The sequence below is a fragment of the Mytilus californianus genome, unplaced genomic scaffold, assembly GCF_021869535.1.
Source record: "Mytilus californianus isolate M0D057914Y unplaced genomic scaffold, xbMytCali1.0.p SCAF_2, whole genome shotgun sequence".
NCBI classification, from domain to species: Eukaryota; Metazoa; Mollusca; class Bivalvia; order Mytilida; family Mytilidae; genus Mytilus; species Mytilus californianus.
Window position 1 is genome coordinate 30109994 of NW_026262668.1, and position 19552 is coordinate 30129545.

Below are 19552 nucleotides of genomic sequence, written 5' to 3' on the forward strand. Positions count from 1 at the left end.
ATATAAACCAATCAAGAAAAACAGCTGAAGGACGCCTCCGGATGTGGGAATTTCTCGCTACATTGAAGACCTGTGGGTGACCTTCTGCTGTTGTTTTTTCTATGGTCGGGTTGTTGTCTCTTTGACACATTCCCCATTTCCATTCTCATTTTTATGTCATGTACATGTCACAATCATTCTATACACTAAATATAGTAAGTTGACCTATGGCTTATAAATAGCTTCAAAGAAACAGACTGAACTATGAAAACTAAACAATGACCGATGAAAATGAGGTCAAGGTCACATGAACAATACTTGGCAGACAATTACAGCCTACTATACTTCCATACAACAGACATATTTGACCTATTGCTTATAGTTTTACACCAAAACACAAAACTTAACACCTTGCAATGAACAGTGAAAATGAGGTAAAGGTCAAATAAAACCTGTGAGACTGACACGTAGATCATAAAATATTTCTATGCATCAAATATAGTTGACCTATTGCATATACAATTTAATATTACAAAAAGACTAAAACTAAAAAAAAATATTTTTTTTATCTCTGAACCATGAAAATGAGGTAAAAGTCAGATGACACCTTACAATCATTCCATATAGTAAAAGAAAAAAGACAACAAAAAAATAACAACTGAACCATGAAAATAAGGTCAAGATCAGATGACACTTGCCAGTTGTACATTTTCACCTTTACAGTCCTTCCGTACCAGAAATATTGCTTATATGATATCCGAGATATGGACTTGACCACCAAAACTTTACCTTGTCCACTGATACATGAAATGAGGTCGAGGTCAAGTGAAAACTGTCGGACAGGTATGAGGACCTTGCAAGGTATGCACATACCAAATATAGTTGTCCTATTACTCATTTCAGACAGAATTTACATTACAAAAAATCTCCAACCTTTTATTTTTTCAAATAGTCGCTGAACCATGGACATGTGACAGATGGAAACTTCATAACATAAGCCATCTATATACAAATTTTATGTCGCCTGCTAATCACAGAACATGTAAGAGTCACTTTGACACTACATGTCGTCAGCATCAAAAAAAACCAAAGCTTCAAAAATATGTCGAGAAACTTAATAATGCACAAATATGCATGGTTTATTTCAATATCAGTTCATTTTTACTTGAAAAAATTGTGAAAAATATTTCTCAAATGGTTTTTTTGTAAACATTGACCCCTGCTGGTGGCAACATTTTTCAACAGACCGGAGAAAAACGAAGACCATTTGTTCAGGACATGTCATAGATCATGACTTTTTAAGTTTCAAGATTTTTGAAAATCGGAGGCTCACAATGACCCTGCATGTGTAGCCCTTTTGGCAATCCTTTTTTGGTCTAGATTTTCCACATATCTTAAGAGCTTTATAATATTCAAATATATGTATGGTTTAATTTGTTCACATATCAGCTACTTTGTACTTGAGAAATTGGAAAAATATGATTTCCCGTAGGGTTTCTATGTAAACTTTGAACCCTGGCTGTGGCCATTTTTCGTCAGACCAGAACAAAATAAGGATTTATGTAAAGTTTCAAAACATTTTGCCTAGTAGTTTCAGAGACAATCTTTGAAAATTGGCCAAACAGAATCTAAGATTTGCTCTAGCGGACATGTTTTTCATTGGACTAGAACAAAGTAGGGTCATTTGTTAAGGACCTTGCACTGACCATTCGTGCAAATTTTACTTAAAATCTGTCAAGAGGTTTCAGAGAATGAAAATGTGAAAACTTTATGACAAATGATGGTCATAACTTGATGGCAATTGGACTTTTACTTAGGTGAGCTAAAAAGTGTTTATGAAAATCTTCAAAATTTATTATAAATTTCCAAAAACATACATGTAAGAATGTGGGTTTTTGCACTTGGACCTATATATACACATAACACATACTTTAATAAAACATTTTAATGAAAATAAACCTGACAGTTATGTTCTCCATAAATTGCAAAACAAAAGTTCATAGTATTATGATAACATTAGATCTAAATATTTTATTTTCAACAACTCATCAGTTTCCCTAACTGTTATACATGTTTTACAAAATAATCAAACTCAGATGTCTGTGCAGTTTGAGTCAAACAACAATTTAACATATAATACACCTGAGTTTCTTGTTGTTCAAAACTATAACATAATAAAATGTTTGGCAGGGCACAGCTTGACACGACCGCAGAAGTGGAACCCTGAAAAGTGGGAGCAAATATGGACACAACATTCGAGTTTCATACAGCTCTGAATTTGGATTGTGATTAAAAAGTTAAAACTGCATAGGTTTCTGACACAGAATGAATGGGGTCTAAAAGCTGAAAAGTTTTAAATTGGACATTCACTTTTTATGGTCCATTTTCCAAAATTTAAATACATGGTTAGATTCAGCGTATCAAAGAACCACAAGAACTCAATTTTTGATGAAATCAAATAAAGTTCCAATTTTGGACCCTTTAGACCTTAATGTGGACCAATTTGATAACGGGGCCCAAATATCAAAAATCTAAATACATGGTTAGATTGAGCATGTCAAAGAACGAACCCCTTATATTCAATTTTGGTTGAAATCAAACAAAAGTTTAATTTGAACCCCAAGAATTATTTTTTTGTTAAAATCAAACTAAGTTTAATTTTGGACCCTTTGGATCTTAATGTAGACCAATTCGAAAACAGGACCAAAAATTCAGAATCCAAATACACGGTTAGAATCGACATATCAAAGAACCCAAATAATTCAATTTTTGATGAAATCAACAAACAAAAAAAGAGTTAAAATTTTACCCTTTTGGCCTCTTCCTCCTAAACTGTTAGGACCAAAACTCCAAATATCAATCCCAACCTTCCTTTTGTGGTAAAAAACCATGCGTTTAAATTTCATAGACTTTTATTTACTTATACTAAAGTTATTGTGTGAAAACCAAATGTCTATGGACAACGACAACATGATACCATTTGTATAAGAATTTATATGATCAATATATTTATACAGAAATATTCAAATTTGTATTTGTAACAACCTTTGCACCAGGCAAGACAAAAAATGAAGATGAAGTATGGATGAATATTAAAATTAGAGGCTCCAATGAATGGTTCATGCCAGTCCAAAGCCTGGTGAGTTTGCAATTCCAAAAGTCATGTGTTTTCTGAATGTATTAAAATCTACTGAAACTGGAAGCTTCAACTCCATTGAGCATGTGTTTGCTTTTGGAAACAATCCTGAGTCATGAAGAAAAGTAATAGATGGTGATGGATCAAATCCTAATGGAGGTACACAGTCTGCTCCAGTTGCAAATGATAAAACATCACCTAAGGTAATTTCACCATCCTCATCTTCTGAAATAAGACAAATAAAAAAAAATTTATACAAAATGTTGACTTCAGTTGAGGTTTACTCATGTTTATACAAACCAGGTAAGTAATTGAATGACCAAAACCAACAGCCAAGCTGGTAGTAGATCAATCACAGGGAATGTCCATATAGTCATAATTATACAAAAATCAAAGAGGATAACTGATTCATTAAATGTTATGTAACAAAGTTGAACTTTAGTTGGCTATAAAAGCTAAACAACCTCACTCAATAAACTTTCATATTACTACATGAACAATATTTTTTATGCTTCACATCTCAATGAGGTCACAATATGAAATAAAACAAAGTCTGTCTTTACATGGTTTATTATATCACTGGTCCCTAATTTTTTTAAAGATAAAAACAATGACAAGAATGTGTCCAAAGTACAGGGATGCCCTACTCGCATTATCATTTTCCTTGTTCAATGGACTGTGAAATTGGTGAAGTTTCAAAGTTGAAGGCACATAATTTCAGTCAAATCAGCAGAGCAGAAAGAATGGTATACTTTTATCTGCAAATTTTTGAAAAAAAGTTGGGATGGACTGTGGACCAGTCAAAAACATCATTTCCTTCGCAACTTGGTTGCCTTCGGTATAATAACATGCATTGTGATATACACCCAGTCCCCCATGCAACATTCAGAGCAAGTGATATTACGTGTGCACATCTTCATAAAATGTCCCTCTGTATTGCACTGACTGGATGCAAGGAGTTGCAGCTATAGTGATTTTTACTTTTACTTAACAAAATTTTAATTGCAATTATGACAGCATTGGCTGACCTAGAAGTCATGGCCACACAAGACTTTAAATCTCGCAATTTGAAGGGGTAAATTAATAAACTGCTTTGCTGAGTACAGCTGGATATGCTCTCAGAGGTCCAACCCTGAATAGTTAGGGCAAAAATGGACACAATATTAAAGCTTGATACCGGTCTAAAGGAGTAGGTCCAGTAAGGGCCGATTTTGGCCTCAAATTTCAGGTTCTTCTAACGAAAGATTTTAGACACTTTTTAAACACTGAAGTGTCTATTTCAATTGATTCAATTAGTTTATGTGACATATTTTAACTGATGTAGTCATTAAAAACGCTTCGATTCAAGCTAAAATATGAAAAATCTATCAAATATGCCAGGAAACGTCACTTTTCGGATGGTTTTTGTCAAAAATGAAAGTTGCCGCATCCGTGTTCATCCTCAACCTTTATATATGTTATGTATTATCATCAAATAGAACTTACATTTCAATATTATGAATGAACACGAATGCGGCCACTTTCATTTAAGATGGAAACCATCTAAAATCTAACCAAAATGCTAAAATTGTGAAGATTTCAGTAATTTAGCATGACTTCATGATGCTAGTTCCCGATATATGTGCATTGTATTGTCAAAAACAGTCCATATTTATGTAGCAGAAGCATTCTACTTTCCAATAAATAGCTTACAGATTACATTTTCAAAATTTTGTAAAACTGCTATATTTTGGGGCCAAAAAGGGGTCTTATTGAACCTACTCCTTTGGATTGTATAGAATATTTGACATAAAGGTTTCTGAATAAATGTAGTCAAAGAACTTGAAATCTGTTATAAAAATTGAATTTATATTCAATTAAAGATTTCTTGCTGTGCTGTTGCTCAATACTTAGTAAATCTGTTGTCAGACTATAAACAAATAAATTTCAATAATTACTCAATGTTAGATATCAAAAATTTAATAAAAAAACCTATAGGGAGGTTATCTTTATAGATATAAATCAGACATCAAAGTTTAATAAAAACTAGAGGCTCTAAAGAGCCTGTGTCGCTCACCTTGGTCTATGTGAATATTAAACAAAGGACGCAGATGGATTCATGACAAAATTGCATTTTGGTGATGGTGATGTGTTTGTACATCTTACTTTACTGAACATTCTTGCTGCTTACAATTATCTCTATCTATAATGAACTTGGCCCAGTAGTTTCAGTGGAAAATGTTAGTAAAAGTTTACAAATTTTATGAAAATTGTTAAAAATTGACTATAAAGGACAGTAAGTCCTTAGGGGGTCAATTGACCATGTTGGTCATGTTGCCTTATTTCTAGGTCTTACTTAGCTGTACATTATTGCTGTTTACAGTTTATCTCTATCTATAATAATATTCAAGATTATAACAAAAAACGGCAAAATTTCCTTAAATGACCAATTCAGGGGCAGCAACCCAACAACCGGTTGTCCAATCCATCTGAAAATTTCAGGGCAGATAGATCTTGACCTGATTAACAATTTAATCTCTTCAGATATGCTCTAAATGCTTTGGTTTTTGAGTTATAAGCCAAAAACTGCATTCTACCCCTATTTTCTATAACAATTCTTATTATCAATCCAATACTTTCTAAATACTACCTTTTGAACTTCTCCTCTCAAGTCACCATCTGCTATATCTTCAATATTCCTTTCTCCAGCTTGTCCCACTAACGCATTGTACATAGCTGGAGAAAGGAATTTTGGTGATGGTCCTCTGTGTACAATGGATAGGGAAAAGAATAATCCAACATCTCTGTACAGATTGTCTTCTAGGGCTACAATAAAACAAAACTAAATATTTTGCTGAAATGTGATAAAAGATTTAAGATATATTAAATTTAACATTTAGAGGCCTTAATAGACATGATAGATGTCAAAGAATACATTTTACTATTCATAACTATATATTATCAATCCCTGATTCAGTGATATAATATATATCATGTTTGTTTTGTGTTTCACAGACCTTCCAGAAATCAGAAGCAAAATGAAGGAAAACAAGAATGTGTCCCTAATACATGGTTGCACCATCTGCATTATAATTTTCTGTTTAGTGGACCGTGAAAATGGGGTAAAAACTCTAATTTGGCATTAACATTTGAAAGATAATATCATAAGGTACAAGTATACTAAGTTTCCTCAACTTCATCAAAAACTTACTCAACCAAAAACTTTAACCTGAAGCCGGACAGACAGACAAATGAACGGACAGACGGAAGAACAAACGAACGAACAGACCAGAAAACATAATGCCCATAAATGAGGCATAAAAATGGTCCTTCCCTTTAAAACTGTAACAAGTGTCTAGATCCCCAAAGTGTCCCCTATTGTAAATGGTGTGAGGGTTATTGTGAGAGATGGGTCAAGATCCCTAATGCACCAGCTCTAGATGAGGAACCCCAAGTAATGTGTAAAAGAAATCTCTGTGTATTGATATTGGACATGTTTCTATTTTTTACAAATGATTGAGCTTAACCATTTGTGGTGATAAGGAAAGTAGAGGGAAATAGAATAATAAATGTGTAAAAGCTATGGAGCTATTAAAAGTTCAAAGAACTTATTGTGTTAAAACAGGGATTTTTGACCACAAGGAGCCGCATCACGAAAGAATACTCTGGGTTTGCTAATTTACAGAAAAAGTAATCTCACTTCGTACCCTGAAAATTTAACCACAAATAAGAAAATGTCTCAGCTTCAAAACGAGCCATCATATATATCCAAGTTAACGATATGGACTGAGCAACAGAAGAAAACGTTACCATTACGGCCTATGGAGAAACAATTGCAAACCTTGAACCAGATGATTGATAATTGAACATGACAAAATACCTCTCCATCCCTATAAAGTGGGAGACATAAAAATGTAACTGTATAGAGAATACATGAAATTCCTTTTTTAATCTTTCACCAAGATGAGACAATATAATCATCAGTGATATTGTTTGCCTTAAATTAGTGGAGAATAAAGGCTTTTTCCCCTGGAGAAGAATCCCAATTTGAAAAAATAATGGCTAAAAATTATTCCCAAAAAGACAATTTTTTTCCCAAACAGTGCTGTCTCAGTAGAAATGAATGAAGTGCATGAATACAAACTGAAAAACACTCATTTAAACATTTTTCATGCCTAAAATGACTATACTTGCAGATTTGAGGGTCTATTTATGTATCATCACTGACAAAATGAGGTCTTATTTTAAAGCAGGGTTTGACATTGAAGTTTCAGTCAAATTCATGGTTAATTTAAATTTCCCAATTTGATGAAAATGACACATATTTTCCCAATAAAAAAGGGTAGAGGTAGTTTAGAAAAAAAGCCAACAATATCACTGGAATCATACCTGATGTACTATAGGCCAAAATTCTTGTTTTCAGGACCTTCAAAAATGTGCAGGTATTGGATCTTTTTCATCAGCATTCTCAAGAACTCTCTTTTTGGTCCACCTTCATCTATGGCACCTTCTGCGATTCCTACATCGTCCCTAAACTTCACACTTATCTTGCTTTTAGCACAGAAGGATTTCCTTTTGATGGCACTCCGAGCACCATCTAAAACAAGGTTTCTGTTGATATTGAATTTCGTTATCTTCTCCAGGTCAACCTGTGACTGTAACTTTATTAATAACTCTGGCAAACTGATATCACTAAAATGAACAAAAAATAGTTGACACAACACAGGTTTCTGACACATAATGAATGTGGTCTAAGAACTTAAACTTAAAAACTTTAAATTTTAAATTGGACATTACCTATTATGGTCCAATATCTAAAATCAAAATACATGGTTAGATTCAGCATATCAAAGGACCCCAAGAATTCAATTTTTGAGGAAATCAAATAAAGTTCAATTTTGGACCCTTTAGACCTCAATGTGGACCAGTTTGATAACCGGGCCCAAACATCAAAAATCTAAATACATGGTTAGCTTAAGCATATATCAAAGAACCCCATATATACAATTTTTGTTGAAATCAAACAAAGATTTATTTTGGACCCAAATTTGGACCAACTTGAAAATTTGGCCTATAATCAAAAATCTAATACATGTTTAGGTTCAGCATATCAAAGAACCCCAGGGATTCAATTTTTGTTGATATCAAACAAAGTTAAATTTTGGACCACAATTTGGACCAACTTGAAAACTGGGCCCATAATAGAAAATCTAAGTACATTTTTAGATTCAGCATATCAAATAACCCCAAGGATTCATTTTTTGTTAAAATCAAACTTAGTTTAATTTTGGACCCGTTGGACCTTAATGTAGACCAATTTGAAAACGGGACCAAAAATTAAGAATCTACATACACAGTTAGATTCGGCATATCAAAGAACCCCAATTATTTAATTTTTGATGAAATCAAACAAAGTTTAATTTTGGACCCTTTGGACCCCTTATTCCTAAACTGTTGGGACCAAAACTCCCAAAGTCAATCCCAACCTTCCTTTTGTGGTCATAAACCTTGTGTTTAAATTTCATAGATTTCTATTTACTTATACTAAAGTTATTGTGCGAAAACCAAAATAAATGCTTATTTGGGCCCCTTTTTGGTCCCTAATTCCTAAACTGATGGGACCTCAACTCCCAAAATCAATCCAAACCTTCCTTTTGTGGTCATAAACCTTGTGTTTAAATTTCATTGATTTCTATTTACTTAAACTAAAGTTATAGTGCGAAAATAAAAAAAATGCTTATTTGGGCCCTTTTTAGCCCCTAATTCCTAAACTGTTGGGACCAAAACTCCCAAAATCAATCCCAATTTTAGTGCAATTTAAGTATACATAAATAAACATGAAATCTTCAAATACGTACACATCCATTGGTATGGTTTTGTCACCTTCATCATCAGAGTCATCAACTGTTACTATTTCAGTTTCAAACAGCTGGACATATGACCTAAGTAATAAATAAATCTTGGTTTGATTAACCTATTGTACATTCTGTTTTCCTTTTTACTTAAATGCTATTTTTTATGTCTGTAATGTTTATATGAAGTTAAAGACATTTATGACACAACATATGTTGAAACCTCCAGGTTGGGTACTTGTCACCAATACGGATATTCAATTGAAAAAATACATGTAAAGTATGCTGGATTTTCGTATCATATCTTTGACAAAAATAAAAATAATCAACTATCACTAAGTTTGTCTTGTTCTTAATATTGTCTGAGGGTTCAACTGCGAAACACATGACTTTGCCTGGATGATAATCTACTATCTAGGATGCATGCAAATACAAGGTTAGATGATTCTACCATGTATAGTTATAACGCTTCACATACACAAATTTTTCTTACGATTGCTTACGAATCTCAAAACTTTACCAGATTCATAAAACTTTCACAAGCTGCTGATAGGGCTTTAAACCTTAACCAATCGATCAAACCTAAATCTTAAATCAAAATCAAATACATTTGCAAAGTACTGGAATATATCCCAAAACAATCAGAAATGTATATTCATATACATCAAGAAAGAGGGGGGTAGGAGGGGTCCTGATCCCGAAATCCCGGGCTTAAAAACACGAAATCCCGAGGTCCCGAATTTAAATAAAGTTAAATCCCGGATCCCGAAATTTGAAAAAAAGATTTCCCGGATCCCTATGTAGTAAATCCCGAAATCCCGAGCTTAAAAACACCCGATCCCAGAGTCCCAATAAAGGTCCTATCCCCCCTCAAGAAAGTATTTATATTTATTCCTAAACTTGTGGCCAACCAATTATAAACTATACTCAATCATTTGTAATTGATTCATAAAGCAATCGTATTCAATTACACACAAAAGACTTTTCACCTTTCTTTAAGAATAGTGTTTGTGTTGTTACATTAAGTTAACAATGCTTTACAAATGACTAAGACTGGATGGCGAGCTATTTACGAATGAAGTTATCTAAAAACAATCAGCCATTTGTTGAAAATTATTTGACATGTCAAATCAGGGATCAGCAGAATGTATAAGAGTTGTTTTAAGAGTTAAATTCCAATGCTTGCTGTGAATGACAAAAAAGTTGTAGATTTGTGAGCATTTATAAGAAAAAAATTCTGTATGTGAATTGGTATTAATACTAAGAAAGATGTGAACTTGGAAGTAAACTTAAATGTAAGTCAGTCAAGTAAAAAATATAGGTTACAGTGATTCATTATATCAAGAAATTGTGTCCAGATTATCTACAAATAAAATACCTGTAAGTTGAAGGACATGCTGGAGCATCATTACCAGTAGATGACCGCAAGCTTAATCGAGATCTACGCTCTCTACGTTCTAAGCACGATGGATGAAATGTTATCTATAAAACAGGGTAATCCGTCTTAAAATTAAACAATTTCAAATTGTAAAACAATTGCAGAGTATTCTTGGTCAGCACATATAGCATTTCAACTTATCATACATGCATGTTATTTTAATTCATTTTGATTTTTTAACAAATGTATACTGCTTGTCATCTAAATCAGGTTTCACTTTCTAAGACCTGCTGCTCACTATTTACAGATTCAGTTAATACTGCCATTTTTCTGAAATGAAATCTCCCTAGGCACTTTTGTTTTCTTTTTGACATTTCTTTAATAATAGTTTCGGCAGGCATTGAAATATCTGAATTGTCCATTACTAAAGATTACAGAAACTCAGTTCAGAACTGATACTGGTAGATTTAAATCAAAATTGATCACCTGTGGCGTAAACAGCTATTTAGAACAAGAGATTGAAATAAATTTGGGGCCTTTCTTTTAATGCAATAACAAATTTTCAGTGCGGCATTTGTCATGTTGGATGTAAAATGCAAATTTTGCAATAGTGCCTCCTAGAACATGTAGAATACTCTGGAACTAGTTTAATCAAAGTCCATTGAAATATATTAAATCCAGAGTGCTCACAAGGATGAAACAAACTGAAAATTTTGAAGTTCTGTTTGCCCATGACAATCAATCTATGATCTTAAAAAAGCAATCACATTTGAGGTCATGATATGTAATGAGTTTGTTAAAAAGATGCATGACACACATTTCATAATAAAACCTTTTCACATCCATTCTAATGGAATAGCTAAGTTACATGTAAATACTAACTGTCGGTGTGCCTGTATCTTCCCGATCACCTTCCGGATCACCTTCCACTATATCTTGACTTTGCACAGTTTTGGTGATGTCTGTTTGTGGTTTCTACAATATTCATAAAACTATATTATCCTAGTTCAATAAATTCCTTCAGGATTATTATCCTACAGGAGTGTGTCAAAAATACACACCAGAAACATACACTTCAAAATACTGAAGTAATATTTAGCACTAAATTCATAGAATACTGCAAATAATAATTTATTAGTTTAAACATATTTATTTATACTGGATTGGGAAACAAGTTTTTCATCTTATATTAATCCCTTTCCACTTTGCAGGTGCTAGTGCTGCTTGTAGCGGCATTACCCTGCTCTTTTTTTCGAAATCTACAAGGGTGTCCTTTACATGCAAGAGATATGACTCTCTCTTAACACTAATTTAATTTATTGCATACAACATGTACAAAGAGCTGTTCGGGAAGTAGTTTCATTGTGTACACTTAAAACTTATAGCACATCATGGAATGCTGTTTGCAATTGGATTTACATTAAACATTAACACTGTCATTGAAGCAAATGCTATTTTTTCTTTCCCTTTCCTAGACATCCCCCCCTCATAATTTTAATGCAAAGGTGTCATTTTTCTTCTGAAAAGTGTTAATATGGTAAATGTCACAACCATAAACAAACTAAAAAATCATTTTTAATAAAATGCTCCGCAGGGCGCAGCTTGATACGACCGCAGAGGTCGAACCCTGAACAGTTGGGGCAAGTATGGACACAACATTCAAGCTTGATACAGCTCTGAATTTGGATTGTGATTAAATATTTGACACAGCATAGGTTTCTGACACAGAATGAATGTGGTCTAAGAACTTAAAAATTTTAAATTGGACATTCACCTATTATGGTCCAATATCCAAAATCTAAATACATGGTAACAATAGATTCAGCATATCAAAGAACCCCAAGAATTCAATTTTTGATGAAATCAAACAAAGTTTAATTTTGGACCCCTTTTGACCTCAATGTGGACAAAGTTGATAACGGGGCCCAAAAATCAAAAATCTAAATACATGGTTAGATTCAGCATATCAAAGAACCCCATATATTCAATTTTTGTTGAAATCAAACAAAGTTTAATTTTGGACCCCGATTTGGACCAACTTGAAAACTGGGCCCATAATCAAAAATCTAAATACATGTTTAGATTCAGCATATCAAAGAACCCTAAAAATTCAATTTTTGTTAAAATCAAACTAAGTTTAATTTTGGACCCTTTGGACCTTAATGTAGACCAATTTGAAAACCGAATCAAAAATTAAGAATCTAAATACACGGTTAGACTCTGCATATCAAAGAACCCCAATAATTCAATTTTTGATGAAATCAAACAAAGTTAAATTTTGGACCCTTTGGACCTCAATGTGGACCAATTTAAAAATAGGGCCCAAAATCCAAAAACTTAATACACGGTTAGATTCAGCATATTAAAGAACCCCAAGAATTCAAGAATAAAACCCCATTGAAATTGATCAAGAAATAAGCAATTTATACGAAGTATCTTCTTCTGCACAATACTGTGCAATTGAATATTTCTTGCTATTGCGCAATACTGTACAATTGACAATTTCTTGCTATTGCGCAATATTGTGCTATTGGATATTTCTTGCTAATGCGCAATACTGTGCAATTGAAGATTTCTTGCTATTGCGCAATACTGTGCAATTGAAGATTTCTTGTTATTGTGCAATACTGTGCAATTGAAAATTTCTTGCTATTGCACAATACTTATTATATAATAATTTACACATCCTGTTTGGTGTGTATCTCCTACCATATCATTATTATTTGCTTTTAAATATTAATCAGAAATAACCAACTTAAAATGAAAAATTTTAAAAGAAAAAAAAAAGAAAAAAAAAAATCCCCCCTCCCAAATTTTTTGAACCCCCTTATGATTCATCACCCCCAAACTCAATACCAGCCTTCCCTTTGTGGTATGGTACCTTGCAGTACAATTTCAGAGAGATCCATACACTTGAACACAAGTTATTGTCTGGAAACTAGAAAAATGCTTATTTTTGGCCCCTTTTTGGCCCCCAATTCCTAAACGTTTCGGGCAATTACCCCCAAACTCAATTCCAGCTTTCCCTTTGTGATATGGAACCTTGTAGTACAATTTCAGAAATATCCAAACACTTACACACAAGTTATTGTCATGAAACTAGAAAAATGCTTGTTTTTTGCCCCTTTTTTTGCCCCTAATTCCTAAAATTTTGAGGCAATTACCCCCAAAATCAATTACAGCCTTCCCTTTGTGATATGGAACCTTGTGGTACAATGTCAGAGAGATCCATACACTTACACACAAGTTATTGTCTGGAAGTTACAAAAATGCTTATTTTTTGCCCCTTTTTGGCCCCTAATTCCTTAACTGTTGGTACCATAACCCCCAAAATCAATCCCAACCTTCCTTACGTGGTATTGAACCTTATGGTAAAATTTCATGGAGATCCATTCACTTAAACTAAAGTTAGAGTGCGAAAACCAATGTGTCTTCGGACGACGATGACGACGCCAACGTCATACCAATATACGACCAAAAAAATTTTAATTTTTGCGGTCGTATAAAAATGCATGAATTTAGCTAACAAAGTGTGGTCATGAAAATATGTTTTATAAAAGGATGAACGTCAGCGAGTCGATCGATCTATATAAAAAAAAAATTGTTGTAGGGGCAAAAGATATAAAATTTATTTCATGAAAAGCTTAACGTTAACATCATCATGATGATCCATTTATCTGAATGTGTCACAAGATTGCTATTTAGTGTTACATGCACAATTGTTAATTACAAACTAGACTGTACTGTCTTCAAGGGAACCTGTATGTCGCCTGCATTTTATTCATAGCATTGCACACATTATTTATGTCCACAGTCCACTATGTGTAATTTCAAAGTTTTTGATAAACAGGATGTAGTTGAGTGACAGCAATGAAAAACAATTCTAAAGGATAAAGCATAGAGGTGCAAAATATCAAATGTCTGTACTGCATGTAGTTGTAGAGAAAACTGCAATGAAATTTTGCATACATATTTGACCAGCATGCCTTAAATATCAAAGTTTTTGGTATTAAATAGGAAGTACATAAGCAAAGCCATGAAAATGCTTTACGCGTCATAGTACTTCGAGATAAAGCATTCTCCAAAATATTAAGTCTGCTGCATGTAGTTGATAAGAAAACTGCAATGAAAATGTGTGACAACATTGCGGTGCATATGCGGCAAAGGTCTTGGAAAGATGGATTTTGTCAAAGTGACCCCTATATAAAACACAGGCGACATAAAAATATATTATATGTATCAGTATATACATGAAGTGCACTTGGATAAGAATATTAATCTATAGGTACATAGAGTGAGTATGATAGGATTACCAAGCATTTCATACCTGTTGTGTGTCGAGTACGAATACAATTTTCTGCCACTGTACAAATATTGTTTTTATCCTGTATTTATAAAATGTACAAATTATTTTTTCATACAAAACAGAATAACAGAAAGACATTCTTAAAAAAATGATTCCATATGAACACATCATATAGGAAAGCATGAATCATGTAAAATTAAAATGGGTCAAAGACAGAAAGGGCCAGTTTTTGTTAAACAAGAAGAAGAGCTACAAACCTCACTCTGAAATCACATCTCATTGATGTGAGAGCCCATACAGAAGCTGCATACCAAATATGAAGAGCCTGTGATTTTTAGTTCCTGAGATAAATATTAAAAATACAGTATTTCCCTGCGACCAACATTCACATATTATAATTAAGCTGATTTTTCAACTCGCAAAATCCAGCCAAAAATCATTAATCTAACTTGAAGGTAAAAGACCATCATCCTACATGTAGCAAGAGCAGAAACATCACCTTCATGTGATCTATCCACATGCAAAATAATAAAAGCCTATCACAAATTTTAGGTACATGCTAGACATGATTTTGTTTTGAGTGGCAGCTGACGACTGATTACTATAGTGTGACCACTACTAAGAAACATTGTTTTATTTATTGTCGATTAAAACTACATGTGTAATATCCTGTGTTCTATGGTTTTGAGCTCTAAAAAGTTATGATGCTGCATAATTACCTGTAAAGAGTGTGTCTTGCCGAATACTGGAAGTTCCTCGTCTGTCATGTCTGTGTCATCTAATTTGTTTTGATCCATCATGTCCATATCATTTTCGAACTAAAAATGAATTCATACTTGTAAAACAACTATCAATATTTTTGCAGTAAGATACTATATCACTAATTAGAAAACTTTTTATGTGTGTTAACGAACATTGCAAAAAATCTGCACCCATCCCCCCTAAAAGAAGAACATTACATTAAATTATGTTTCTTTCCTTTAAATGGATATTGCAACTCCCTCAAGACTCATTATACAGTTTGATGTTATTAATTCTTTAATAAATATTTTGCGGCCCATATTTTGTCATACAACTAAAAGTAGGTGTTTTACTGTTTACTTTCTCAGGTAACAGTTAACTTTGTGATCAATGCTTATGTGTAGTTGTCCTTCATGTATAGTTATACAATATTAAACTGTATTTGTCATATAAGTAACATTATACTTTTAACATAAACAAAAATAACAACAACAATAAAATAACTGAGTGGAACACACACATATCTATACAGTCAGAGCTCTGACATAAACAAGTCAGAATAAAATGACTTCCATAGGTCAGATATAATTTGATGTAAGTGTTGTCTCCCTTCTTGCACTCAACAGAATATGACTTGTACAGGTCAGTTTATGTCAGACTTTAATTTATCATAAAATGACTTCCACAGGTCAGATTTTGCACAAAATATCGTGACTTAATATCTTCATATTCTAATAAGATTTATGCCCCTTTTTAATGCATTTTGACTTCGAGAGGTCATTTTTGTTCTGATTTGAAGCAGTCATTACTACCACTTTGTTATCAATCTCCATAAAAATATGGTGATTACTAGTTTCGAATTAAAGAGTTTTAAAAAGTGGGGCTCATCTGACATCATACCTTCTCCTTTCCAGAATCTAAACATAATATATTTATCTCATCACTTTCAATTATTTCAAAATACAAAGAAAAACCAGGTGAGAAAAAATGGATCATACAATTTTCTGAATATCAAAAGATTTACAAAATACAATATTGGATACATTACATGACAATACTTCAAATCTTCCAAGGAAAAACAAGACACTTATTCATGATAAGACTATGTTAATAAAAGATATATTCTCATCCACTTTAAGCTAAATGTATTAAGAGCAAAACATTTATTATTTTAATATTTCATTGAGGTAAATACTGTTGTGCAAACTGACTCAAACAAGTCACATTATGTTCTGACTTACTAAACGTATTACAACTTTTAAGTCTAGTATTGTCATATTGATTTAAAAATGTATAGGTAAGCCAGATAAAAGACTGAGGAAATTAGGTCCCCATAAGTCACAATAATGAGGACTATAAAAAAGTTTATTTGGTATATTCAATATTAAATGTATTTTGTTTTAAACAGGTCAAATCATGTTCTGACTTAAAAGAGTCAGTCCAAAACTAAAATAAATTTATTGAAATATTTAAGCCGGGCATTGCCATATGATATTAAATGAATGTATGGGAACTTCAGATAAAAGACACAGGAAATATATGTTAAGATCCCCTAAAATAAATAACCATTTGACTTAATTGTTTCTAAAAATTTATCAAATAATAAACTCGAAAATGGCAGATTCAGAAGCAGTCTGAAAGCAAGGACTTTCTTGGATTAAAGGAAGTACACCTAGCTTTGATTGGAAATTTTGTTCTGTAAACTGACTTTAACAGGTCAAATCATGTTCTGACCTCAAAGAGTCAGTCAAAACTAAACTTATTACAACTTTTAAGTCTAGTATTGTCATATTGATTTAAAAATGTATGGGAGAGCCAGATAAAAAACAGAGGAAATAAGGTCCCCTAAAGTCACAATAATGAGGATTATATAAAAAAGTTTATTTGGTATATTCAATATTAAAAAGTATTTTGTTTTAAACAGGTCAAATTATGTTCTGACTTCAAAGAGTCAGTCAAAAACTATACTTTAACTAATAATGGCAACTTCTAAGTCTGGCATTGTCATATGCATTTAAGAATGTATGGGAAAAACAGATAAAAGACACCCAATAATAAAGTCACAATAATGAGGACTATAAAAAAGTTTGTTTGGTATATGTAATATTCAAATGTATTTTGTTTACAAGTTTCATCAAATTATCTTAAAATTTTATTCTATTTCTGTATTTTCATGACTTTTTCTTTTCTGTTAAGTTAACACATGGAACTTTTGGTTGTAAAAAATATTATTTTAAAGACCATTTGACTGAATTGTTTCTAAAAAAACTTATCAATTAACATGATTAATTAACTAAACAGTAGCAGATTCAGATAAAGGGAAAAAAGGGGGGGGGGCTTAGAGGAAGAAGACCTAGTTTTGATTGGAAATTTTGTTCTGTAAACTGACTTTAACAGGTCAAATCATGTTCTGACTTCAAAGAGTCAAACAAAACTAAACTTATTTCAACTTTTAAGTCTAGGATTTTCATATTGATTTTAAAATGTATGGGAAAGCCAGATGAAATAAGGTCCCCTTATGTCACAATAATGAGGACTATAAAAAAGTTTATTTGGTATATTCAATATCAAATGCATTTTGTTTTTAAAGATTTTCATCAAATTATCTTAAAATTTTTTTTTATTTCTGTATTTTCATGACTTTTCTTTTCTGTTAAGTTTACACATAGAACTTGTGGTTGCCAAAAAAAATAAAATTTTAATAACCATTTGGCTGAATTGTTTCTTAAAAAACTTATCAATTAATTAACTCAACAGCAGCAGATTCATATTTAGGGGGCGGGGGGGGGGGGGGGGGGGGGGGGGGGGGGCTTAGAGGAAGAACACCTAGCTTTGATTGGAAATTTTGTTCTGTAAACTGACTTTAACAGGTCAAATCATGTTCTGACTTCAAAGAGTCAAACAAAACTTAACTTATTACAACTTTTAAGTCTAGTATTGTCATATTGATTTAAAAATATATAGGTGAGCCAGATAAAAGACAGAGGAAATAAGGTAGCCATAAGTCACAATAATGAGGACTATAAAAAAGTTTACTTGGTATATTCAATATTAAATGTATTTTGTTTTAAACAGGTCAAATCATGTTCTGACTTAAAAGAGTCAGTCCAAAACTAAAATAAATTTATTGAAATATATAAGCTGGGCATTGCCATATGTTATTTAATGAATGTATGGGAACGTCAGATAAAAGACACAGGAAATATATGTAAGATCCCCTAAAATAAATAACCATTTGACTTAATTGTTTCTAAAAACTTATCAAATAATAAACTCGAAAATGGCAGATTCAGAAGCAGGGCTTAAAGGAAGTACACCTAACTTTGATTGGAAATTTTGTTCTATAAACTGACTTTAACAGGTCAAATCATGTTCTGACTTCAAAGAGTCAAACAAAACTAAACTTATTACAACTTTTAAGTATAGTATTGTCATATTGATTTAAAAATGTATGGGTGAGCCAGATAAAAGACAGAGAGAATAAAGTCCCCATAAGTCACAATAATGAGGACAATAAAAAAGTTTATTTGGTATATTCAATATTAAATGTATTTTGTTTTAAGCAGGTCAAATCATGTTCTGACTTAAAAGAGTCAGTCCAAAACTAAAATAAATTTATTGAAATATTTAAGCAGGGCATTGCAGGGCTTAAAGGAAGTACACCTAGCTTTGATTGGAAATTTTGTTCTGCAAATTGACTTAAACAGGTCAAGTCATGTTCTGACTTTAAAAAATCAGTCAAAAACTAAATTTATTGAAATTATTAAGTCAGGCATTGCCATTTGATATTAATGATAATGTATGGAAAAATCAATTAATAAACTCAACAGTGGCAGATTCAGAAGGGGGCTAAGAGGAAGAACACATAGCTTTGATTGGAAATTGTGTTCTGCAAATTGACTCAAACAGGTCAAATCATGTTCTGACTTAAAAGAGTCCGTCAAAAACTAAATGGATATGCATAAAATCTGGTTCATAATTTTTGAAAAGATGGAGAGATTAATGAGTCTATATTTTGTTATTCCGACTCACAAATGTCACTATGTGACAAATTTTGGGAATTTTTCTCTCCTTTTGACTGATTCCTATATGTTGTATGGGTGCCATAACTATCACTTCAACATGTACAAAGTCAGCACATTCTAAGGGACGCCATCAAAAGACCAATGTAGGATAAAAAA

General features: G+C 32.4%; 2 protein-coding genes across 2 annotated transcripts in view; one reads left to right on the top strand and one right to left on the bottom strand.

The window, feature by feature from the left end:
- Positions 1 to 19552, top strand: part of LOC127728939 (uncharacterized) — a 667964-nt gene that overhangs the window by 111961 nt on the left and 536451 nt on the right. The window lies entirely within an intron of this gene.
- LOC127729669 (uncharacterized) overlaps positions 2600 to 19552 on the bottom strand; it is a 28820-nt gene continuing 11867 nt past the window's right edge. The window contains exons 4-10 of the mRNA XM_052237523.1: positions 15350 to 15448; positions 11207 to 11299; positions 10325 to 10428; positions 8953 to 9036; positions 7484 to 7786; positions 5745 to 5920; positions 2600 to 3340 (exon numbers count right to left, since the gene is read on the bottom strand). Coding sequence (XP_052093483.1) covers positions 7492 to 7786; positions 8953 to 9036; positions 10325 to 10428; positions 11207 to 11299; positions 15350 to 15448 — 675 coding nt within the window. The 3' untranslated portion in view covers positions 2600 to 3340; positions 5745 to 5920; positions 7484 to 7491. The remainder of the gene's footprint in view (positions 3341 to 5744; positions 5921 to 7483; positions 7787 to 8952; positions 9037 to 10324; positions 10429 to 11206; positions 11300 to 15349; positions 15449 to 19552) is intronic.